General features: G+C 43.6%; 1 protein-coding gene across 6 annotated transcripts in view; it reads left to right on the forward strand.

The window, feature by feature from the left end:
- Dab1 (DAB adaptor protein 1) overlaps positions 1-26192 on the forward strand; it is a 383273-nt gene that overhangs the window by 309630 nt on the left and 47451 nt on the right. For 4 of the 6 annotated variants that reach the window (XM_052176879.1, XM_052176878.1, XM_052176881.1 and 1 more), the window contains exons 5-7: positions 8468-8599; positions 9219-9338; positions 18014-18073. In XM_052176879.1, coding sequence (XP_052032839.1) covers positions 8468-8599; positions 9219-9338; positions 18014-18073 — 312 coding nt within the window. Of the gene's footprint in view, positions 1-8467; positions 8600-9218; positions 9339-9818; positions 9858-11359; positions 11426-18013; positions 18074-26192 lie in introns of all 6 variants that reach the window. The other 2 variants (XM_052176883.1, XM_052176880.1) reach the window with 2 other exon arrangements.

Genomic DNA, 26192 nt, shown 5'->3' on the forward strand with positions numbered 1-26192 from the left:
CAACATGAATTACTGCTGGTAATGAGCCAGCCATGCACTGGAGTTTCCCTGGTCTCATGTGTTTCCTTCTGTAACAAATATATTGATGGTGGACAATATTCAGAAATCCCTGGGTTTCAAATTGCTAGAAAACTTGACTCAAATAAACTTATCTCAAAAAATCTTAGTGGCAGAAGGAAATTGCTGATTTGTGTAATTGAAAATTGTAGGGTAGATTCTCAGGAATGAGAGGATCCAGATTCTTAGATCCCAGTGTAAGTCAGAAGCTAACCTTCAGCTCTTAACTTGATCTCCCAAACACTCTCTTACCAGACTTTGGTGCCTCCCAGACTTTACCCTGTTAGCTCCAAGGAAGCCTTGTTGAGCTGTAAACCCTAACTACCAGCACATCAGTAATCTATAATGTAGAGATGTTGGATTGAGAATCTTTAACTCATTTGCCTCAAAAAAAAAAAAAAGCCCTAAATTAAGTGTGTTCCATCTGATATGCTAGATATACTAAGTGGACTCCTTCCCAGCCCTGTGAGAGAAGAATCCTTTTGGTTTTCCATGCAAAAATGCTGAGGCTCCATGTAAGAAGGTGATTTTTCTCAAGGCCACAAAGCCATGGAAGGATTAAAATCCCTCTATCACATGACATACCTGATGCTTCCTATACAGCAGTGCCAGAGCCTGCTGTATGTAGGAGACTAGAAGTCATGCGGATGTCCAGGCCAATCCACCAGTTGTGATGATGTTATAGGTACCCTAGCTCATAAGTTCTGGGATTTTTGATTGAGCCCAAGTGTTAGGAAACTACTGTTCATGCCTGTTTCCCTGGTGAATTTTTACAAATCAACTTCCATGTCACTTGGCTGATTGCTAAGTGATTAAGCACACCTGGCTCTTTGCCTGGGTACCACATTTTATCACAGGTCTGGGATGCTTTTTGCTAGTTGACTAACTCATCTCTCTCTGTTTTAAGCAAGGTCCTTGTCACATCTTTCCAGAGCTGTATGTTTATACCATATGACTAGAGAGCTGTTAAGAAACTGTTATAGCTGTTGTCATCTTAGGAGATTTACAAAAGAGTCAAAGAAATGCTAAGGGCTGGAGAGAACTGCGTATTTCCTGAGCCCCACACCTCATTTTAATTGCCAAGGAAAAGGAAGGTTTGGACAGACAGACGGACAGACAGACAAGAGCTCACGGGGCTAGTGTGGGGTTCAGAACAGATTTGCACCCCAGCTCTTGCTGATTCATTCATTGCAGATTTTCACTTTAAAATATATACTGACAGATGTATAAATGGAGATAGACTAGCAGTTGCCAGTAGCTATCGGAGAAGGCGACGAGCTGTTTATTGATACAGAATGTCAGCTTGGGAAGATTAAAATTTTGTGCAGGTGGATGATTTCAGAACAATGTGAATATGTTAAATGCCACCGAATTGCATACTTAAAATGCCAAATTGTATGTTATGTATATTTTTAAGTATAAATGCACTTAGTGCTTAGTACGTATCAGGCTCTGCACTTGACCAGTATGGAGAGAGGAAACAGCATTGTAACCTTGAGATGGATACTAATCAACACAGTCCCATCCACAGAATGGCAAATTGGTTAGTTCCCTGCTCTGCCCCTCCCCCATCCCAGTGAAAGCACAGAACCCAAGAGGACATGAGAGGCCTCAGAGACATGGCATCTGTATTAAGCTCTGAATTCAGAAAAGAAGCTGATCTTTCTCTGCACGTGGAGTTTAGGAATATGCCTGAAGAGACACGGTGGCTCATTCATGGGCCAGAAAAACAGCCATGTGGCATTAAGTGGGGGAATGTTGGGAGAACCCAGGGAAACAGCCATTTCACACTGATGGGAAGTGGAGGCCCTGTGAAGCTCTCCAACTTTATCCCAAAGACAAAGGCAAGCTTTGGTGGATTCAAATACTGGAGAGCCTTGAGGAAATTTGCCACATTTTTTCCCCTCAGTGCCTTCACACTGTGGTGTGACTTGACTGTCACAGGAAGGGGAGGGCTGCTTACCATGTGAGGAGTGACTGAGCTACACTCCTAATCTGTGTATGAAAGAATGGCTGTGTACCCTGGGTTCTGGTGATGGAGTGTGAGGAGTGGATGAAGTGAAAGATATTAAGGAGACAAAATATGTTAAAATTGGAAGGAGAGGGGGGGATTCCTGAAAGGCCAGGAGGGTTGCTTGTGGGAATGGAGAGAAAATGGCACTGAATTAAATTCATAATAAAAAAATATTCTATATTTTTCTTTCATGCATAATTATTGTACCAACAATTAGTATAAATAAAAGGAGTCCTATTTTAAGAATAAGTAGTAATTCCACCAAGAGACAACCTTCATTAGGATGGTAACAATAGACTTCCAAAGTTCTGGTAATATATAGGTAGATATCCTTGTCTTTCTTCAGAAACATAGTCATTCTGAACATACTATTTCGAATATGCTTTTTCAAACTCAACAGGATGCTGTTAGAATATTTCCGCAGCAAAAAATAATACCTGCTTTTCTGGATGACTTTTGCTATACTGCATACTGTTTTACAATATAGAAACATGATTTTTTTTCCTCAGCTAGTCTGAGTCCTCAACAGCTTTGGATATTTCTAATTTTTCACTCTTCTTCGGCACTGTGGGGAGTATCTTGTATCCAAGTCTTTGTCCGCAGGTTGCATTATTTCTGGATAATTAATTCCCTATGAGAGGAATCATAGGGTCATTTTGTGCCTGAGTTTAAGGCTATGAAACAGTCAACCAGCTCTCTAGAGAAGTTGCATTTCCACAGATTATAAGAAAGCAACCCTCCTCCCAGCTGCCCTGCACTACACTAAGCATTTCATACCCTAACTTACTAATCTCCTCAAAGCATCAGAGATGCCACCATTCTCCCTGAGTTGCACCTACACACTTTGTGTGGTATGTGGTTCTCCACAGCTTCTCAATACCCTGCACCGTGTTCTCTTCATTCTGAAGGGGAAATACAAGCCACTTTTATCTGACAACATTTGAGCTTCCTTGTCATTCTTCATGGGCTACAAAAATCAGAGCAGGACATACAAGAAAGAGAGAGGGTGCTTCTGAGGGCCGCAGAGGCAGATGGGAGAGCTGTGTTTTGAACTGTGTTCTCCCTGGCCTGAGAGCCCTTCCCTTCTCCCCATTATCAAGGCACTGCTCAAGGTAGGCAACTGATCAAGGGGCTGCTACAACTGCATACCACATGATCTGAAATTTTGGTTTTGTTCTTGAGGAAAACCTGAAAGAAGATTTCAGGGTGCCACCTAGGAAACCGCTCCCCCTGCCCTGCCCTATGAAGCTCCTGATGATGGGGTGCCCAGGGGGCTGGAACAGAGGTCGCCTCCCAGCCTTGTTGGCACTGCAGCACAGTGAATGCATCCAAAAATATGTTACAAAAGAGAAAGGCTTTTACAATGAGCCCAGGCCTCCCTTTGTCTTGTGAGGTTTTAACTACTGTAATTGCTTATCATGTGAAGTAGTGTTTTTCTGTATCTATTTTTATTCTGTCTTTCTACTTATCTGTATTTTGTATTTTTTGTTTTGTTGAATTTCGGTTTTCTTTGTTGTTGGTGTTGTTAGTGTTGTTGTTAGCATACTTGAAACATGATGGATATTTTTCCATGAACAGTATTGCATCAGGGAAAGGGGGGCATATACACAATGATTATATGAAAGCTAAACAGGGTAGAATTTATTCCTTAAAAATAGCTAATGCTACAGTCTTCGGCAGATGACTTTCTAATCCATACTGTATTTAATTGGCTGTATTGAACCATAGTACAAATTAAGTCTTCTTTGTAATTTATTCTGTCAGACAGTAGCCCCCCAAACAATTTGATACTTCATTTAAACATTGTTAAATGGCTCATGGAAATGCAAAGAAAAAGATTTAATGATGCTAAGAATCCCTCTGTTCACAGAATGAATCCTATGTGGAAAGTCGTGAATTAACCCAGTGCAGACATTTGATGAGCATTTATTGAGTGCCTTCCTTGAACAGTACACAGATATGACTCGGTCCCCTACTCCCTTTCAGAACTCACTATCACTCACATATTGTCCCAGGGAAAACTTTTTAGGAACTGAGGAGAACCCACCATGAATCTTTTCTGAAGACTTAACATTCCCAAAGCAGAGAGGAAACGAGACCCTGTTCTCAGAACCCAGGCACTTTCTATAACACAACCTTTGCCTTACTCTTCTGGGAAGCTCCCATGTGGTCTTCGAGACTTAGACTGAGCTCACAGCCTCATCTGGCAAGTCTTCCACATGTCCCCTCCTTAATTTTTCTCCCACCCTATGCAACACGCATTTAATGTAAATATTACCATGCTATGTTGTGGTTTTAGGACTTGTCACATGTCTGTTTTATGAGGCCATGAGACCATCTGCATAGATCCAGATCATAGCCAACCCATAGTACATATATGTGATGTGGATCACTGAATGTTATGGATAGATTTGGGGGAAAACAAATCAAAGAACTCTTACATGGAAGGGCAGATGGCGGCACCATGGGGTTGGAGGGGTGGGAAATATCCAAAGGAAATGGAGGAGTAAGGGAATGCTCCTCATCATTCCTTGATGAGCAGGATGCTGCAATAGCGTGGTTGCCTGTGTAGCTAATGAAGCACAAGGGAGAGGAGGGAGAGAGTGATCCACAGAGAAAATCACATGTGCAGTGGTAAGGGTGAGAAGGTACAAACTCAAAAAGGGAGTTGTTGTTTGTAGGGCAGGGCACCTAAAGTTCATGCAGAAGATGGTGTCAGACTATACAAAGGATGTGGATGCCTGGATGGTCCCTGGGACCTTCTACTGACAACTTTGATCCACAGTGTAGGGAGAGGGCGTAGAATAAGGATTCCTGACAGCCCTGCTCTTGAGACGCACAACCTGTTTTACTAGCATGATCAAGTGTCTCCAAGGCACTGTTTTCTATGAGCCATCCAAACCAGGCATGAATAGAGTGTGCCCTCAGCCACCCCCAGCTTTCCACTCAGGTCTCATCTTTCTGTCATGGCCCACATTTTCCCACGAAAACCTTCCTTGGGTGAAGCTTTCTTTGTCACCCATGACCAGTGGTAGCCTCTCTTTGACATTTTGGCCTTGGCTGTTCTGCAGACACATAAGAACATTAGATAGCATGACTTGGAAGTGATTTATAAGAGCCAGATGTAAACTTCCAGGTCTTGCCTCCTTGCTTATTTTCCCTGGGATCCCTGTAATTCACCTCTGTATGTTTTGATTTATTGTCCTCTCTGACCCCAGACACTTGCCTGAATTGCAGACACTCACCCTTTCTTCCAGTTCTTTGTTTCACTTGCCTTCTCCTCTCTGTTTATGAACTTTAACTTTTGCTTGTTCAAACTAGAGAGGTGGGCATCTCTGAAAATGAGACCTAGCTTCTGCATAGCCCTGTTTCCATCATCAATACCTCACCACCCTGGGCGAGAATGACAAGTCCTGGGTTTAGTAGTGGTTAGGATAGTATAGACTCTGGCCTTCAGGCTCTTTGTGAATAAACTCAGCCAAGCTATGTAACATTTAAGGTTTCTTCTAGCTCTGAGTGCCTTTGATTGTGTTGTGTAAAAAAAAAAAAAAAAAAAAAAAACCTACTAGAAGACCAAGACAATTTCTAGGCTCAGTGAAGAAGCATTTGCATAATGCTCTGCGATGCTAAAATGAATGTGAATAACACAACTGTAGAATTTACCAAATCCCAATATGTGTGTAATTCCATGTGTCCTATATGGTGTCTACACAGTAGAAGGTTGGGAAAAAGAGGAGACATTCCCTCACTGATGGTTAGTTTCCAAGTGGATGACACACTGGGAGAGCACACTGCTCTTTTAACTTGTCATAAAATTAACTACGGGAAAAGATACTGTTACAAATATCTAAGTACTTTGTGCACACACACTGACACAGCTAACACTTTGCAAGGCAATATTAGGTATCATCAAGCATTAAGAATGTTTTGATTTAAAATACTTAATGAGGATTCGTAGATAAATTAAACCATCTCCATCTGCTATCTTCATGGTAGGTGATATTTTGCCATTGCACACTCATCTCTAAATCTAATTCCACCAGGAAGATTTCTAATCGCTGCTTAATTTTAGAGCAATATTCTGCTTGGCAATCAATAAGGCAGTGTCGTCAAACTTGGATTTAATAGGAGACGTGGATTACATCCTCTACATTATGCAGGGAAAGAAATACTTTCAGGAAAAAAAGGAAGAATAAAAGAATGTCTTTGTCTCCAATTTTCTCCTGCCACATACCATTCTAGCTCACAAAAGCTTATAAATCAATGCCCCATGTTGCGTGAATATAAATCTCATCAATTTTACATCATTAACACCATGAAAAAGCTACTACTCTCAGAGCAATTTCCCTCTGCTAGCTAAATCTGTCCTTTTGATGAAACAAAACAAGCAGATTCTGATTGTTTTGCTAACAAACCCTTCCTCCACCAACTTTAATCGCATCAAAATCCACTCAAAGTAAAAACTTGCCATATTGCCGGTTGAGAGACTAAGGACTTGAGGTGGTGATGCCACCGTGCTGTTCAGGGAGCAATGGTTCCCTGGAAAGAGGATGAGGCAGAAGGGAGAGTTCTAAGGGTCGTCAGATGGGTGAGTAGCAGCTGCTCCCTGGCAGATGAAGGCAAGGCAGAACATTCTAGAGCAGCAGATGATTCCCATGGGTCAGAAGCCTAGTTAAACAAGACGCTGAGAAACTGACATTGTCTAAGATCAGTGATCTCTAGAATTAAGGTGACGATGCTCATGAGAACCAGAGGCCAACTGAGGCAGGAGGCCCAAGTGGCTTTAAGAGACAGGAAACCTGGCACTGAACCTAAGAGAATACCTACCCTAGTGGTTCTAAAGACTTTCCCAGAGGAACCTCCTGTGCTGCTTTTGTTTCTCCCTCCTTCCTGGAATTCAGGAATAGGGAAGATTTTTGTGCACCATAAAACACATTCATTTTTCTTCTTGGACTATTTGAGTACATTTTGCTCAAATATAAGCTAGGGAACATAGCAATAATAAGCAGATATAACTCTAATTAAACATTTGCATGCACAAATATGTAGAGATATATTAGGAATAATTATAAATCTATACTTTCAACAACAAGCCCACAGCCAGTATCATTCTAAAGAGAGAGAGGTACTTAAAGCATTTTCAATAAAATGAGGAATAAGACAAGAATGTCTACTCTCCCCATATCTGTTCAATATAGTACTTGAAGTCCTTTTAGGTGTTTGAAATTTGCCTTTTTATTGTCTTTATTGATCCTTACAGAGCCAGGGCTTTCAAATAGGATCATTCAGTGTGGTTTTTCTTGATGTTAAAGAAAATGTTCTTTGTAAGGGTTCTGGACTGACTGCAAGCATCTCTTTGCATCTGCAAGCCTTTTTAGAGCATTAGTTGATATAATATATGGGATTATTATAGGAAAATAACGACTAAGATGCCTATCTCCTAATAGGATAGGAAACTATGGTTCTGTGGTAGCTTGAATAACAAAAGCAGAAAGGTCAGTTTCAAACTACTAAGCATAAACCAGATTTCTTCAGTTCACAGAAAAGGGTGGAACTTAGGGCAAGGCTAGAAGATAGCAGAGTTCAGGAAGACAGAGTCTAGTGTGGACAGTGGTTCCGAAGTCAGACATACTTATCAGAACAAAATCTGTGACCATCAATGTGAGAGAAATCCATCATGAGTTTTAAGGGTCTAGTCCTTCAAAGAGAGGGAAGGCTAGCCCTCTTCAGGGGCTATTTAACAGACATAGTGTGTCATTTCATGTGGCCATCAAAAGAGAATTTAAAATGGTGATGAAATCAGACATCGCGGACAGAGAGACTCAACCAATGAAAATCGTGTGTGCACTCATGCATGCATCCCAACCTCTGCCCAAATGGCTTTGACAAAGATAGTTATTCATCCCTCAACACAGATTTTCACCAGCTGCTGGGAAAACTCAATAACCCTGCAAAACTCGAGTACTGTGAAGTTCACAGCACTCCCTGGAGTCAAGGGACAGCCCCTCCCTCTGTAAGCAAAGGCCTGAGAAGAACATTAAGTGTGTTCTCTATCGAGACAGATTGGACTGGGCTGTACTGTGAAGGTTGCAAGCAGAAAGAAGCATGTGGGCTGATTTCGACTGGGAGGCTTTTGCAGGCAGTGTGAAGCCACCTCTGCAGATGCTCACTCCCATATGAACAGTCCTGGTTTATCTCTGGTCACAGCAGTGAGACCATGGAGGGAGACCTCCCTTTTTCAAGGGCAGGCGTAGCTCTTTTTCTTTCCATCTGTACCAAACAGCTTTCTCAAAACCCCCTGGGCCTTTCACACATGGCGGAAACACATCTCTTATTGATCAACAGCTCGAGGGAGTGTGTTCCCTGAAACATGCTCTTCCTTTTGTGTGTCCCCAGGCCCTTCAGCATCATCATGCTGTTCATGAAATTTCCTACATTGCAAAGGACATCACAGATCACCGGGCTTTTGGATACGTTTGTGGGAAGGAAGGGAATCACAGATTTGTGGCCATCAAAACAGCCCAGGCGGTAAGTATTCCTGTCCAATACAGGGGTTTCCCTTGTTACTGTGCAAGACAGAGCCAACACTGTTGATTTTCTAAGACCCAGCCTGACCAAATGATGTACCACCACTGTCAGCTGATGTGCAGAATCCCACCTAAGAAAGATAAACAGCCTTAAAGCAAAGAAACATAGACCTACCCATTCAGCTTTATTTTTTTTATCCTAATGGGTATTTCCTAATGACTAATTATTTTCCCTTTCTGATTAAGCTAGATAGAGACGCGTATACAAATAAGTTTCCTTGTGTTCATAGCCTCATTTAAAAAGAAAATAAGAGAAAACAAATAGCTGTTTTGCATATGGCCTGCCCTAATTTTATTGTATTCCGAATCACTAATAAATAAAAGCAATGCTTTTTATGCTTATGATTATTATGAATTTGCAAATATAATTAGTTGAAGAAATGAACTTTAGCCTAGAAGCAATTTGCTAAACCAATATAAACAAGGTAGAATTAATTAAGAATGGAATGCTTTCAGTTTAATAGAAAAAGGAAGGGCTGTGGGTTGGAGCCACAGACAAAAATTAGTAGCTGCAGTTCAGCGGAGCTCTTTATTAATGTGTCCTACTACCTTCACTCCAGGCTGAACCTGTTATCCTGGACTTGAGAGATCTCTTTCAACTCATCTATGAGCTGAAGCAAAGAGAAGAATTGGAAAAAAAGGCACAAAAGGATAAGCAGTGTGAACAAGCTGTGTACCAGGTATACCTATGTGTGTCTCCCAGTGCTGCGGAAGACGAGGCCCACAATAAACAGATGGGAAACTGACAAGTCGAGCTGTCTCCTCCTGGTACTGAGCAGAAATAAACAGAGATGAAAGGTTCCTGTGTAGATTACAGACAGTCAACCCAAGCCATTAGAAGTGATCCTTTTTGTTTTTTGTTTTTCGTTTTCTGAGACTCTAGATAGGTTAGAGAAAGGGAACTCTTTAATCCAGGGGAAGATTTCAGGAGAGAAAGACTAAAGGCTCATAGCATCTTTGCTGGCTTTGCTGTTGTTAAGTCTAGGAGTGGGTGGGGAGAGAGCTGCAGGATTTGGAGTTTCTTTGTGTATTTTCTGCATTAATGGCCTCCTACCTTGTCCTAATCAGTGCTGGCTCTCTACTGTGCTGTAGCATCTAAAGGTAATCTCACTTCTCTTCCTTTGCATCTTTGCTTCCACCCCCTTCCCTCGCTGGGATAGACCATTTTGGAAGAGGATGTTGAAGATCCCGTGTACCAGGTAATTTCTGAACCACGTCAGGGTTTTGCATGCAGCTGTGAAGTCTCTTTTGATTGAATCTTGAGGATTCTGTTGAATGCAGAACCTGCAGAAGAATTAAGATGATTTCTGAAGGCCAGGGTTGCCAGCCTCTGCAGGGAGAGAATTTTTCCACACTAAGAAGCCAGCAGCCGTGATGGGAGACCTAGAGATCTACTTCCTTCTTCGTGCCCCTGCCTCAGACCCCTCCACAATCTGGAAAGTTTGATCCTAGAAATAAATGTTTTTCAGTGGTCTCTCGACTGTTGTAACTTTCTTAGAGACAAGATGGATGATGGAGTAGACTCTATAAGCTAAGAATTAGGGTTGAGGGGCTGACATTTGCATGACATTTGAGCACAAACCTAATGAACAGTTTTCAAGCCTTAGCAAGGATGTAAGAATATTTTTGAAGCCCTGATGATATAGGCTAACCCTCTGATTATTTGGCTCATGACACAGAGCTGCTATAAAATAATCCTGAGATATCTCTGTCCAGAGCTTTCTCTGCACTCTCTTCACAGTCCACAGCACAGGGGTGGGTAATGACCCCTCTTGAGGTCAAGTCCAAGGTCTGTGCAAAGATCTGCAAGGTCTGCAGAAAGAAAGGGAGAGGAGGCTTTCCCCACTCTCTCCTGTGCTTACTTCTAAGGAGAAAGAGTAGAACGAAATGTATACACACCTTTTGAACCGAAAAGCAAACCTTCAACTTGTATTTCTAATCAGGATACACAGGCGTGGTTTATGTCTGCCTTATGTATCATACGTTCACAGCAGCAGCTACTATGGCTATGATCAAAATGAGATGGTAAATAGATACATGCACAGATACATAGGCAAATAGATAAGTCTCAAAATAGAAGTATCTAGCAGATCTATGGTAAACACGAGTCAGAAATGCATCACCCGACACACCATTGCCTTTAAGGGATAGAGAGGAAGAACTTTCTTATAGTAGAAGCTTCAAGCACTGCTTCCGGAGCTCATGGAAGAGGAAATGGTGGCCTTTTGGAAACACCCAGCCCTTTAAGTCTGAAATGTACCCAGAGAAAAGTTGAAGTTTACTATTTTATACTGGTGAGATTCTGTTTAGGGGATCAGGGAGGTTGGGGCATCTGTGCTCTTGAGCCATGGCCTGGGACCATAGGAAGGCAAGGGGACCATAGAGTGAAGTTTGCAAGACTGTAGCCCTACAGCACCAACCCATTCAGCTGCTACACAGACAAAATGCCACTGGATGAAGACATCGCCTCTCCAGAAAGAATTGCAGTTTCCTAGTACCTCACTGCAAAGGCCAAAATGCAAAACTCTGCAGTAATCCTTGGCAGGGTCCATTTTATCCCAGTACCCATTTCCAATACCCCTTCTTGTGCCTGTTTCTGTGATGCTTGCTGTGATTTGCATCTAAATTCGAAATACTTTTCTCGTCTTTCTTTTTTTTTTTTTTCCTACTGCCTTTACCTCTCTGGCTGCTCCTGCAATAGTACATTGTGTTTGAGGCTGGACATGAACCAATCCGTGATCCTGAAACAGAAGAAAACATTTACCAGGTATAAAATCCTTGCTTCTTCCTTTGCACCCTCCACCAGTAAATGCTAGCATACTAATAGGCTCAGTACTGAGAGGTTCAAGGAGTCAGGGTCTCTTGGTCATCTAGGAATGGGAAATGTCTTTGGGAACACTGACTGCTGGTTCTCCAGCAATTTTCTGCAGTTTCCATGCCTCATCATGGCAAATCTGGAGTAGCCAGTTGGGTACAGTGTGCAAATCTAGAACAGATCATAGGTTTTTAAGTAGCATTATTTTAGCTAGGGTTCCATTGCTGTGAAGGAACACCATAGCTAAGACAACTCTCATAAAGGAAACGTTTATAACTGGATCTGGCTTGTAGTTTCAGAACCTTAGTCCATTTTCATCCATGTCAGGAAGCATGGCAGTGTGCAGGCTGGCATGGTGCTGGAGATGGAGCCAAGCGAGAGTTTTACCTCTTGATCTGAAGGCAGCAGAATAAGACCATCTTACACTGAGCATAGGAGACCTCAGAGTTCACCTTCACAGTGGCACACTTCTTCCAACAAGGTCACATCTACTTCAGCAAGGCCACACCTACTTCAACAAGGCCATACGTACTAATAGTGCCACTCCCTGTGGGTCAGGCATCCAAACACATGAGTCTGTGGGGGCCATATTTATTCAAACCACCATAAGCATACAACCCAAGCATTCTACTGTACTGAAATAATGCACTGGAAAAATGCAGACCACCAAGTAGAAGGGTCTTTCACCTCTCAAAGGAATGCATGCATCCAGTTTGTTTAAAATCCCAACTTCCCTCCTAAACATCAGAGACAAATTCTAACATTCTATATGAAAACAGCATTGGGAAGATTGACTGGAACAAAGGAAGGCAGAGCTGAAGGCTTTCTCCATCCTGAAGAGGAAGCACATTAATGCTCATAACCGAGAAGAACAGTTAGAACATTTCTAAACTCATCCAACTCTTAGAAATAGGTAATCGAATAATGGCCATTTGAATCCTGTCTTTTGGTGGGGAGGGCCATCAGTGGAGTGAAGTTTAGAACCCACTCTGCAGGCTTACACAGCTGCTTAGAACCAAGACTGAGAAGCAGATACAAGTGGGGACTGAGCCCAGCCTCCTCTGGAATCCCATGTAAGGGCTTGGACCTTAGGCCCCAGTAGCATGCTATAGTGACACATCACAGTAAATATGATAATTTTTCACTAATGAAAACCTTAATCTTCATTTAAGGCATAAATACTATGGGGGAAGCAGTGATTTGATGCATTTATTTAATCAGTGGTTTTAATTTACTTAGTTGTGTTTTTTATCATTCAGCCTTAGGCGAGTGTTAATTGTGAAATCAAAATAAAACCTATTTTCAACTTCTGTCTTATATAGAGAATTCAAAATGAACAAGGCCAGTGCTATTTCTTCCAACAACTCAGTTTGAATCAGCCTTGTAGACAAGTAGTTTACTATGCCTGCCGGGTGACAAGTTCCACCCCCGACTCTTCCCATTGGGCCTGCACCAGAGAGAGCTGGAGCAGGGATGGATGGCTTCAGAGAGCATCTACTTGAGATGCATGCGAGGTGTTTAGTCTTCACTTAAAAGGTTCTATCTCTAGAAAGAAAAGTTGCAGTTGTCCCCAGAGTCAGATCTAAAGCCCTGACCCACCCTGTGGTGTCTGAGCATTGAGGCCAAAGAGCCATTAACCTGCCATCCCAGGGAGAGAGAGAGAGAGAGAGAGCACCTTCTCTACAGGACAGGCACTAAGTCCAGCTGAGCTGTAGTTGCGCAATAGCAATACTCAGGACAGCAAGTGCTGGAAAGAGCTGCCTTGGGATGGGGCAGAACTTGGGGTTCAGTTTAACCCTTCTACCTCTGGGTCATGGCAAGTCACTTACTGTTTTCCAGACTTTACTTCTCCAATTATAAAGTAGGAGGCTCCACCCCAACACTTGTCAGTGTGAGACTGAAACATGCTTATATGGGGATAGAATAGTGGGGCAGCATCCTGGGACATGAATATCTATATGGATCCAGATCTTAGCAGCAACTGTTAGCTCCAGCCATTGATTTAAATTGCAGGTTTTTCCCTGTCTCTGGGCCTTAGTTTACCCACCTGCAAAATGAGTAAATAAAGCCCAAAGATTTCTCTGGGTAAGCTCTTTCCTGCTGTTTACAACACACACCTTGCAAGAAGCAGCTCAACCACATGGGTTCTCTGCAGAATCATGCTGACTGGCTCTATAGAGCAACAAGGGCTGCCTCAGAAGTGGGGTACATATATGGTGATTGATTGATGCCCCCCAAACATAGAAGTTGCATACAACTTTCATCTCTCAAAATTCCCTCTATGGCTCAAGTCATTCTCCCACTTTCAGACAAGGGGAGTGAGGCTTCTGGGGACCAGGGATCTATCTCACTGAGGTTGCAGAGCCTGTGAGATAGGATCTCTAAGGCAGGTCTCTCTGACCTCTGCCATAAGGACCTCTGTCTCTCAACTCTTTTCAGCTCAATGTTACATGGCTCTAGGCTTCCCAGTTAGGTACTGTGTGTTTTAAGTAGCTATCTGAAAGATCTCATGTGTTTTAACAGTGCTGGCCTCTGATATTCCCATCTGCCTATCATTAACAGGAATTTATGAGAATGAATATTTTATCCTATCTATTGGAAAGGCCTATGGCCATGTTCCTCTCCTGTACTGCAGATCCACCTGCACTCAGAGCACTTAACAGGAGATAAGCCCTCTACCTAAAGATTTACCAGGCCTTCAAAGCACTGTCATTAGAAGGCCTAGTGTGTGTGTGTGTGTGTGTGTGTGTGTGTGTGTGTGTGTGTGTTTGCTGATCCTGCTGCATGCATCTTACTGTTTCTACTACTTTGGCTCAAGGTGATCTCATTTTATCTCGGCCCCTGTTTCTAGGAGGCACTCACAGACCCTTTCAGTTTTTTATGCCTTAGGATGCTATACATAAATTTTGCCTCAGCTTCCTGGACTGTGAACTGCAGATGGTCCAGTATAGGCTCAGCACTCCATTGCCCTGATATGCCCTGTCCACAGAAGTTCCTGTGTAGCTCTCCCTTCCTTTTACTTCTATATCACCATCATCATTGGGTACCACTTTTGATGATTCTGTACTAACAAAAAAAGAAATATCCTACAGAGCTCATTTTGTGGGAGAGCCCTCAGAAAGCTGAAGCCTTGCTTTGCTGTTGTGCCCAACATGAGGGTGAAGAGGGTCTGGGCAATCTGAGACATCTTTCCAAGGGGGAGTGATACCTCCCCAACCATGTTAATAATCATACTTGTCTCTTGTGTCACGTGCCTCAGTTCAACACAGGGCTGTTTTACATGTGATTTTTCTGGTGACCTTGCTGTCATTCGGTGAGTTGAGAAGAGAAACTGAGGCTGTCATTTTCAACATAAAGGAGTCTGAGTGCCAACAATCAGGGGTTCTAATTCCAGACCACAAGTGGGGCTTGTCACTTTCCACCTGGGTATTTTTCACTTCGGTTGCTCAGAACTTATTGTTAATCTCCACATGTGTTAAGTATCAATTTAAAAGAGTAAAGCTAGCCCCGTGTCACCTAACACACCCCTGAATGGCCTCTCCACACATAACTACCATACTGCTGACCGGAATGTGCCCTCTGTGTATATCACTTCAGATTTAAGAGTCTACTTAACGTGTTCATTGAGAAGTACATCCTTGGGCACTTAAGTATCTCCTGAGTACCTAGGAAAGTAATAGTGATCATTGCATGGTCCCTGGCGTCAAGAAGTTGATAGATAATCCCCTAGATGCTTATATCAACCAGTGGAGGAAACTGAGACTCAGAGAGCACCACGACTCCTTTAAGTCACCCACCCTAGAGCCAAGTCTGGGCTACATCTTACTGCTTCATCTAAAATTTTCAACACGCTACATCCCACTGTTGTATACTGCAGTGGTCCCTTAGATGGAACAGATCACCTTAGCCCTCACTGGTGACCGTTTGATGAGGCAAGTCTTTGCTTAATGTTTAAGTATAAAAGTACAAGGATAATCGGGCATGCACCCTGTCCTGAGCAAGCTTTCAGAGATGTGGTCCTACAGACACACAGACAGACAGACAGACAGCATGTACTGTCGTAGCTCTCATGAACAGCCTGTTTCACACCCTGTGTTAGTAGCCTGTGTGTAGTTCCATCTCACCCAACCCAGGAGTTCTACTGACTCGGGGCCATATCTTCTCTTCTCCTTGCCTGGAAAAGGCACAATACCTGGCATAGAACAGGTGCTTATGGACTTTTCTTTTTTAGCGAAGGGGTGTACCAGAGCAGGGGAAACAAAAACAAACAATCAAAAACCTCCAAACCAGGTTCGGTAGAGGAAGGCAGGACTGGTGAGAAGATGTCCTGGCTGAGATAAATCTTAAAGGACAAACAAGCAGATTGATATCTCACCCATGGGAGAGCCAAGCAGAAAAGTGTTTTCAATTATGCACAGTTTGGGTTTCTCCGTCGCATGGCTTGTTCTCCATTTGCGGGGATAATTGAGAAGCAGCCTCGGTTCAACTGTGCTAAGTGCCCGTAGTGAGCAGTGAATTACGGGCAACAGAGCACTCCTCATTCTGCTCAGTAAAGGGTGAGCTACTGAAAACAGAAGTGAGGGCTGGTAATTTATCGGCCCTCGTTAACAAGGACTCTGTAGACATTTGGGGAGGACTCCTGCTAAATGAAGCCCAGTTATCAGGATCAAAGAAATGACATTCTTCACTGGATGCCTGCAAACTGGGGTTGGGGAAGGGCATCTTCCACCTGGCGGTGCTTACTCATTGCTCTGTTTTTCTGCAAGGATGCGCATGGGCCTCTGGGAATGCAGGGTGTGATGTTTTATAAAGAAGGATGTGCCTGAAGTAGCCGCCTGAACAGTGTAGCAATAAACAGAAAGCTGCCTGGGCAGCAGTGCCTGGCCACCCCAGTCCCTGACCGCTGGACCCTCTCCAGGCCTGATCTTCCTCCTCTACATCAGAGAGTGATGGCTGTAGTCCTGAATGACTTATCCTAGTTATTATATTGCTATTGATGGAAAATGGAAGGTTTGCCAGCCTGCCAACTCCTGCCTGGGACTTGCCTAGTGCCATGTTAACTAACTAGTGATATTAAGACTAAACATCTTAGTTTGGTACCCAAAAGATCTGAGTTTGGACACCACCAGGTCCAAGTTTGGGGCAAAGCCTACAACATCTCTGAGCCTCACTTTCTATAGTTTGAGGGTAGGGATGGTGTCAGGAGTTTAAGTTAAACGAGGGTAAAAATAGGAGCCTGCAGCATGTCAGTTCAGGCCCCTACGCTCAGGGATGGAGTAGCTGGCGGGGCCACGCCTGGCGAGCACTTCTTTCTCTCAATCTCCCCCACACTGCTGTATGGTAGATTTACCCAGCAGGGATTCATAGCAGGCCTTCTGGTTGTGACATACTCTATCTGCTCCTGAGGAGCATCCAGCCTGTCAGAAAGACAGTCCCACTGTCAGGACATCATAAATCCACTGCTGCTTGGTCTCTGCAGAGGAGAGCAAAGCCGTGGCAGGCTGGGGGAGGAGCGGCTAATGAGTGCTTCCAATCTGGAATGTTTCAGTGCGGAGCCCTTGATTGACACATTAGAGAAGTATTCAACACTATTAATATCACAAAATGTGTTCATATACATATGTATATGATTATGTGTGACAAAGGAAATCATCATCCTACCATATTGCAGAGTTGTGGGGCTTCATAGTTCTTGCTTATCTGATACCCAGTTCCTAGTCTTGCTTCTTAACATAACCTGATACATTGTCGGTCAGGCCTACTGAGAGCAGCAAAGCCAGAGGGACTTGATGACCTGCTCAGGGTATCTTGGGCAGCAAGTAACTCCAGGAGTCCAGACACATGAGCAGGAGAAGGAAACAGGAGGAGATCTGGAGGGATGTGAGCTTACTCAGGAACTTCTGGATCCTGGTGTCTATGTCCCCTGTCATGATTGGCAGGTGGCTTATGTGGGACCCCAGTAGAAAGTTAACAGGTACTAGGGACTTATTCTTTTTTTATAGCACATCAGTCTTAGCACAGAGACATATATGCTCAACTGTGGTTGCATCAGGGAAAGTCATAACATCTGAACCTCATTGGATTTTTTTGTTGTAGTTCTCTTTTGTGTTTTCATTTCCACCATGTGATGCTTGAGGTCTCAGTAGCTGTTCTTTGATTAGAAGAAAGCCTCAAGTGCAGACATTTATTAGGAATGTTACCCTTGTCCTAATAGAATTTTCTCAAGGGAAGGAGCTTGGCTTGAGGCCTTCACAGCTTGTAACACCCCTCTCAGGATGGGTGCTAGATCTGTTTTGGGGGCCATCTGACAGACCATCAGACTTGCAGAGGTGTCTTCCTGCTTTAAAAGTAGAACACCAGGCCAGATGGTGGTGGCACATACTTTTAACACCATTACTTGGGAGGCAGAGACAGGGGAATCTATGAGTTCAAGGCCAGCCTTGTCTTCAGGGCAAGGTCCAGACCATCCAGGGCTACATAGAGAAAAAGAACAAAAGTGAAACCCCAGTGTTTTGACTGTTGGATTTTATTTCTCTCTAGGTTCCCACCAGCCAAAAGAAGGAAGGTGTTTATGATGTGCCAAAAAGTCAACCTGTAAGTGTAAGTACACGTGCCTCGGCGGCAGGATTCTCACAGAGGCTGCACGTGGCAGGCGTCTTCTTCCACAGTTAGTCTCACATATGGCTTCTCATGGATACAAGGACAGAGACATGAGGGAAGAACGGTACAGATGAGCTAGGGGCTGATCTGGACAAAGGTCTGTTCCTGTTGTTCCTGTGAGTGGAAAGGAATGGGGTTGGATAATATAAACAGCTCTGCCTGAGGGGCTCAAGGTCCCAGGTGTTCCAGAATAAAGGTCTCCAGCCACAGCTTTATAGTACATGGTCAAGTATAGGATACTGTTGGTTTTTCTACTCATCCAATCTGAAAATGGTTGAGACGTTTCAAAGGAACAAAAAAAGGGGCCTGGTCAGGACCTTTGAGGTATGTAAGGACTCTTATCATTAGCAGGGACTTACAGAAAAGGCCCTGTATAGCAGGCTTGCAGAGATACTAGCAGGTGGGTGGGGCCATGATAAGTGCCCAGGGTATCTGGACTCTATCTGCTGGAAGGACTCCTAGGAATCTGAGCCAGAAAGAAAAACAGAGCTCTACCCTGGCACTGAAGGCAACTTCAATTTCCTAATGCCAGCAGCAATGAGGACTGGCCTGCTCTTTGGGTTTCGATTGGTCCACCCCCCATTACAGTTTCCTTCAGTGCAGTTTGTGCTTAGATTGACTCACTTGCCCCTGACAGGTTTAGATATGCAAGGAAACACGCTCTATTTGCTGCCCTAGTTTTTCTGATTTTATTAGCCATTCTGGTCACACCCTGTCCATGCTTAATAGCTCCGAGGGGGGAAAAAAACCCTAAGCCTCTTAGCCTGGCAGACAAGCCGTCTAAAGGGCTCCATTGGCTCACAAGTCTCTTGCCCCTCTTCTGGCCCAGCTCTCCCGAGCCTGCCTTCTTCCTGCTCTGTCTGCTGCCTGGTATTCCTTTATCCAGTTATTAGGAAGACTTGGGGTTTCTTCTCTGATAATCCCTATCTTTGTAGCCCTGTAACACGTATTCCCCTATGAATAGCATGTCTTCCCCAACACCTCCATGAGTTTCCTGTGGTTCTTATATTATCAAAAGTGAACCCTGGTAGTTGGATGCCAGGCTGGAAGCAAGTTTACACATATTTAATGAAAAACAATTGACTTTATCCTAAGAAAGGAATCTGCAAGAATTCCTGGTTCTTCTACTTAAAGGGATTCCTTGTTTATCAGCACCCTAAAAGATTGTTACCTGAAGATAAGAGAAGTTTTGTGTGGAAGACACATGGATGGATTGCACTGACTGCTTGATTGCTGTTCCCTATGACCTAGACTTACTCAGTGTGGTTACAAATGTCTACATTTTTAAAGGCCTAAGAGAGGCAGGAGGCAGGAGGCAGGAGGCTCAGGCTATAGCTTACAGACATAAACACAGACATTTAGCTCCTGCTCCTGCCCATCCCACAAGCTTTGGTGGAGTTTCTACAACCCTTGGTCCAAGGTTTTTCAACTACCCAAAGGAGTTACTGACGCAAAGAGAAGACAGTATGTGTTTTGAAACATTAGTCTCATGTTAACCTCACAGAGATGCAAGAATTCCCTTTGGTCCTTCTGCTCTGCTTTCTCAAGTGCCCTACAAGCTTTGGCATAAAGCCCCGTCCCTCTGACAATGCATTTTTCCAGAGGGCAGTTCTCTGTAATTACTCAGGCTGCCCCATTTGTCTGCTGTCCTCGTCCAGACAGATAGGAAGTGGAGGGGACCCTGCTTGTGCACTATGACACATCTACAGAGAAGCACGAGGCATGGCTAATCACTCTGCTGCTGTAACAAACAATGCTTGAGCTGACAGTTTTGACCAATCTGGGGACAGTCAACTTCTCAAATTGTGTGTGTACCTCCTTTGGAAAGCCTTCTTTACCTCAAACAGGGTTACTCGCCTTTCTGTGGGCTTTTGTGCTTCCCTTTGGAATGATAACAGTGAGGGTTGTTTGTTTTTTAAAATTTGTCTACACGAGCCACTGGCCTTTGTGTGCCCCAAAAGCATTTGGAGAAATTATAACTGTTGTGGTTCAGGAACCCAGCACTGTGCCTAAAATTTAGCTGTCTTCGAGCATGGGGGTAATGTCCCAGGTTGAGATCAAGATCTGGGTTTGAGTCCTGGCTTTATGACTATATTTCTGTGGCTTTCTGAGTCCCTTTCTCTACTTACTCTTTAGTCTTCTTGTGTTTGTAATGGCAATAGAACACCGTGACCATTAGATTCTCAGGGTTTACATCAAACACCCAGTATACAGTATCTATGGATAGAACTGAATACGTTTGCTTTAAGTTACTTGCATGTCTATCAAGGATGGGGACGATGCCCTGTCTGTGACCTGACTACTAGAGAGCATTAGTGCAGAATTGCTGCACAGCAGGTGTGTAAGAGTGAGTGCATGAACAAAAGTGAAAATGAATGACTGTGTAAAGAGTTAATGTCTCTGGGTCCAGAGCTCGTATCTTTTCCCTCTTAGAGCAGTCTCTCAGATGCAGACAGTGTTCACTGTGGTAGCAGCCCCTTGCCCAGCCACATGCTGCACTTTGTCTTCAGCAGCTAGTGCGTGTTCTGCCTCCAACCTTCAAAAATATGTGTGTGGGGTTTTTTTCTGCATAGCCTGGAACACCAAGCTGACAGGTGGCCTTCTGAACACACACTTGGAAACACATGCACACGCACGCACACGTACCCACACCTGCACCTCTCTCCTCCCACATCAGCAGCTCGGCAGCAGTCAAAGCCAAAACATTTTGCTGACTTGGCGGAAGTTATTTTGAGGTTTTGTTTTGTGTTCTGCTGCCTAGGGATGGGCCCAGAGTGGAAGGCAGTCCCACGGAAACTGCTTACAGTCATTATGGTGCTTAACGTTTTCTGAAGAGAGACCGCCAGTACATAATAAAATAATGAGGAGATGGCCTGACAGAATTAAGAATCTGCATAGGCTCTCTACCCAGAACCCCTTGGAGCCATTTATATGTCAGAAAGAAGGCTAGAGAAAGGACGGGGGTCCATTGATTTTACTACATACTCATCTGAAGACCACCATAATTCTTGCATTTTAAGAGCCAATCAATATATCTCTTACCTATTTTTAGATCATCTAGAATTAAAAATAGCAATTGCACAGTTTAATTTTAAACCTCATTTAGCTGCAATCTTTCCTTCAAAAAAGTAGAAGTTTATTTGGTAATATAATATAACATAAGCTATGAAAAAGATAAAAGGAGCCGTTCAGACCTTGTACTTCACCCCATCGGTTGCCTGCTCAGCCCACTGTGGCTCCTGAGGCTTCCCTGTCTCCTCAACAGAGCAAAGTCGGACAGCATCCATTTCCAAGTGGGTATTTGTAGGAGCATTGGCCAATGAGATGTTCATCAGTGATTCCAAAAATCAAACTGTTAACATTTTCAGGTGTTTAATACATTTAAATATATACTATGAATGGTAATGTGTGTTTATGCATGAATATGCAATAGGAATATATTTTGAGTTATGAATATATATCACATAAATTGAGTATTTCTCAATTTTCTTTGACCTGAATACTCTTTTTAATGTAACCTCAAATACATCTCAAATCGAGACTCTTTCCATTAAAGACTTACTGGGCAAGAGTTATAGAAAACAATAGGTACACGCATGGTACTAATACAAAACCAATCTACTCCCAAAACTCAGGTGTAAGCAGAGGTGTAAGAGACTACTTACAGGTCTGTGAGCTAGCCATGTTCTTCTTCCTTCTGCCTTTCCCAGGGTTCCTTGACTTATGTGTCTCAGGTTACCTGTGGGTCAAGAGGCAGCCTATCCCTGCTGAGCCAGCTCACAGATTTGGGGTCTGGTTAGCTGCGGCCCAGGATGGCCTAGGAAAGGCAAATGCATTCTCTTCCATGTAATGTGTCCTCTTACAACTGATCAAAGTCACCTTGCTGTGAAAAGGGTTCCAGGGTGTGAGTGGAGACACCCAGGGCCTCTGAGGCTAAAGCATTCTTCAGCCAAAGTCATTCAAGCCTATCCTAGATTCACATTTAGAAAACAGGCTGTGTATTTTGGTAGAAGTAGATTTTGTGAAAAGGCTAGTGAATACATGGAGACTGTATGGGAGGGGCTCTCATGCAATCTGTATATTGCAGTCAGCATGTGAAATCACTACTGAATTATAATAATGAAGTTGAAAATATATGCTTCCTCAATACTGCTTTCTTCTCGTGTCACCTTGCCTATATTTTACCTGGGGTAATTTCTGACTGTTCACTCTGTAGGCTGGCCCATTGGGTGCCCTAGCCTCCCAACCTTGAGCCCTCAGACACTGAGCATCTGCACCTGGAGACAGCCTAGGTGATCGGCCTCTCAGGCGCCCTCCTTTCTCTCACCACAGACCTCCATCTTCCCCTCACACCTCACTATTCATGTTACAAACATTCTTGCTTTAAAATTCAAGATTCAGTTAAAATATTTTTTTCTGCAACTGGTCTGGAATTCCTAAGAAACTGCTGTTTTGAATTCACTTGTATAGAATTTGTGTGATGTTTTTTATCATTGTTCGAGAGCAGACTTCTCCTGTGACTGGAAGCCTGGCCTTTGTGATCAGGAGAACTTGGATTGGAGTTCAGCCTCAACATTCATTCCCGAGCTTTGTGACCTTGGCCGCTGTATTAGCTCTTCTATGTCTCATTTTATTCTTCTGAAGATGGAGCTTACTGCTGGTACCTGTCTTAGAGGGTTTGTCAGAGGAGGCCTTGAGCTAGTCCCCATCAGCACAGAGCCCAGTGAGGATTCAGAAGTCGTGAGCTGTCATTTCGTTGCTTTTACCTAATTATCTGTGAACCGCGGAGGGACAGGGATTACATGCTGTCTCTGAAGGAACCCTTTCTGGGATTTCTGGTCTCCTTGAGATGTTGACAGTAAATCCTCTTCCTATAAGAAGACACATGCACACTCAGTCATGTTCTGTGGGTCTTGGAGGTGCCTTGAGCCCTCCTTCCCTGTCCCAGAACCCCAGGGAGCAGCTCAGCACCACGTGTCAGTGGCAATGACCTTGACACCAGAAACCAGCGATGCCAGAGTTTGGGGTTTGTTAGAATTCATTGTTTCTCAGTGCTTGCCCCTTGCCCCACCTTGCTTAAGACCCAGCTGCTTAGAAAGCTGGCTGCATGCTTTTCTCTCCTGCCTGCTCCTCAGTTTCCAACTGTGTGCCCTCCTCTGTCTCCACCACATTCATAACTTACCCTGATTTCTGTCAGATTTGGTACCTTTGTGTGCTTATTTTGCCATGAATCTGGGCTGTCCTTCTAGCAGATTTTTTTCCCCTTAGGGTCATCCTGCATACACACACACACACACACACATACACACCCTTCTAGCACCATTTCCAGGGAACCCTAAACCAAAATAATCCTTAATCCTACCCTCACCTAGAAATGTACACTTTATCTCCTTTCCTGGTCTGGACAGCAGGAAGCTTTGCACATGGGGCTAATCTCTTTTGTAATCTTAAATTCACAGGTATATTTTTTTATGGAAAGGTCTTGCAACGCCAAGGGCATACATGCTTGGTGATGGCGGGAAGTTAGCTGTAGAGAGACAGGAAGATTTTAGGATGGCAATTGTAACGAGCAAAACTCTGTAGATGAGCAGGATTAGAACAAACCCCAGGCACAATGGCAGCCCCTTGGAGACTGATTAGATCACAGGGTGTTCTGATGCCTGGGTCCATACTGGCCTTGCTTAGCAGCGCTCGGGGCTGACGAACTCATCATCCACTCCTGTTTCTAAGAGAAAGGACATACAGACATTCTTTGTATCTGCCAGCTCATAATGCTGGACATGCTTTCAGCCAAATATCCCGGCCATCGGGGTGACTAGCAGGAATGTGCAGTCCTGAGTGGAGACACAGGCTGCTAAGTGTGGCATTACCGCATTTATTATTGAGAGCTTTATGCACTGTATTAACCCTTGAGAGTGATTTTGTCTCAGTGTGGGGCTGCTAGGCGGAGAGGTGCACTCAGGCGCCTGAGTACCTGTTTGAGACTCTGTGACACCAAGGAGGGTGGAACTTCTTCTCTATACTTGGCTTTTTCAACAACACAGACCCAAACCTTCGTGTCATTTTAGATGAGAAACGGTGCTCTTCTTCTCGATGTTCCTCATTCCCCTCTGTAACATTTTTATGCCAAAAAAAAGATCTTTTGTCCTGAACCTTGTAATTGCCCCCACTTAAAACTCTTATATAGTAAGTAGTGTCAGGCATAAAAGACTTTTCTGATTATCAGTAATAATTGTGAATTCTGTCAGAATATATTCACCCTGCCCAGCCTTCAAAAATCAGCCTCACTGAGATTCTTAAGAATCTCAGTATGTGGGCAAATAAGAAGATGGTCAAATCGATACCTTGGACTGGGCATTAGTTGTCTTGAAATGAAACATGGATTTAGAACCGAAGAAACAACCAGATGTCACCCCAAAGTTCTTCCTTACTTTGGTTGAGATCTTTCTCAATTTCTTCAACTTCCTGAAGCTGTTTCTCCTCCTCTGCATAATGAAAACACTGACCATTGTCATTTGACACCTTGGACCCCTGGGAGGTTCAGTGTGTGTGAAATCACTGTGTTCAGATAGGATACGTCTGCTTGCAAGAGACCCTAGAGAATTAAGTGTGGAGAAGAGTGCAGTTAGCAGTAACCAGGGTCTGGACTGGCTATTTTCCATGTAAGTCAAGAGACATTTGCTCAAGAATAAAATAAAAGTATACATAGATTACCAAGTGGCAAGGAAATTTTATTCAGATGTAGCAACAGGACAGATTAAAAAAAGAATTCACTAGCCGGGCGTGGTGGCGCACGCCTGTAATCCCAGCACTTGGGAGGCAGAGGCAGGCGGATTTCTGAGTTCGAGGCCAGCTTGGTCTACAGAGTGAGTTCCAGGACAGCCAGGACTACACAGAGAAACCCTGTCTCCAAAAAAAAAAAAAAAAAAAAAAAGAATTCACTGTCAAGATTGACAGTGGACCATATGAGTGACAAGACACAGGGGCCCTGATTTCTGTGGAGGGTCTCCTTTTATAAGGTACAAAAAAAAGAGTTTGGGGCTGAAGTGTGGTTTGGGGCTGCTCTCTTTTGATTAAGTTATATAAGTATTTCTCTATAGGTTATATAACTAGAGTATATGTGTATATGTGTGTATATATATATGTATGTATATATATATATATATATAGTTATGTAGTTATATAACTATTTCTCTATAACCTTTCCCATAATGCATCTGGTTTTCATTATATCACGGTACATTAAACACACAATACATAGGCATAAGTGGCTAAATAGGAATTTTTTTTGCCAAAAATTCACTTTGAGGACACAGTTTCCCTTATGTACACACACACACACACACACACACACAAACCAGTTTAGCCCAGATCAGTTGCTTTCCTACCTTCTATACCAGGATACAACCTGAGTGAGATTGAATGGGTCTCAGTTTGATGATTGTTAAGGCAGGGAGACTTATCCCATTGTTCAGAGAGGGGTGTGTGGGAAGCTTGATGCAGGGGGTGGAGGACCTAGGTTGCTATCAGGCTGCTAGAATGTTTGGAGTGAGGTCTATGCGTAGTCTATGCAGGTAAGAGTGTCAGGCTGCTAAGCACATCATGACAAGAGGCATGTGTGCATAGCCCAGACCAGATAGAGTCCCAGGTTGCTAAGCCTCACGTGATGCTTGCTGCCTCAATTGCTCTTTATTGCCTCTATTTATGACTAAGAGATGAGGCACCAGTGACATGACAAGAGAGGGTAAATATGGGCTCAGGAGAAGAAGGAGCTTTTAGACCATCAGAGCTGATGTCCAGAGGGCGAGGCAGCTTCACTGAGTGGACAGCCTACTTCTCTTAAGATATTGGAACAACATAAATGGCTCCTCATTATTCGTCTTGTGAAGGGAACTGCCCTAGTGGAGTTCAAAATTACTCACCTATTCATGTTCCATTTGCTCCCACGTCTGTCTAAAGTGGGCAGTGTTTATCCTTTAAGTTTCTCCTAATGCCTCCACTGCCAAATCAGATATAATGGAGGCCCACTCTAGCTTTCTTTATCTCCCTGACTCATAGG

This window comes from Apodemus sylvaticus, chromosome 3 (genome assembly GCF_947179515.1).
Source record: "Apodemus sylvaticus chromosome 3, mApoSyl1.1, whole genome shotgun sequence".
Taxonomy (NCBI): domain Eukaryota; kingdom Metazoa; phylum Chordata; class Mammalia; order Rodentia; family Muridae; genus Apodemus; species Apodemus sylvaticus.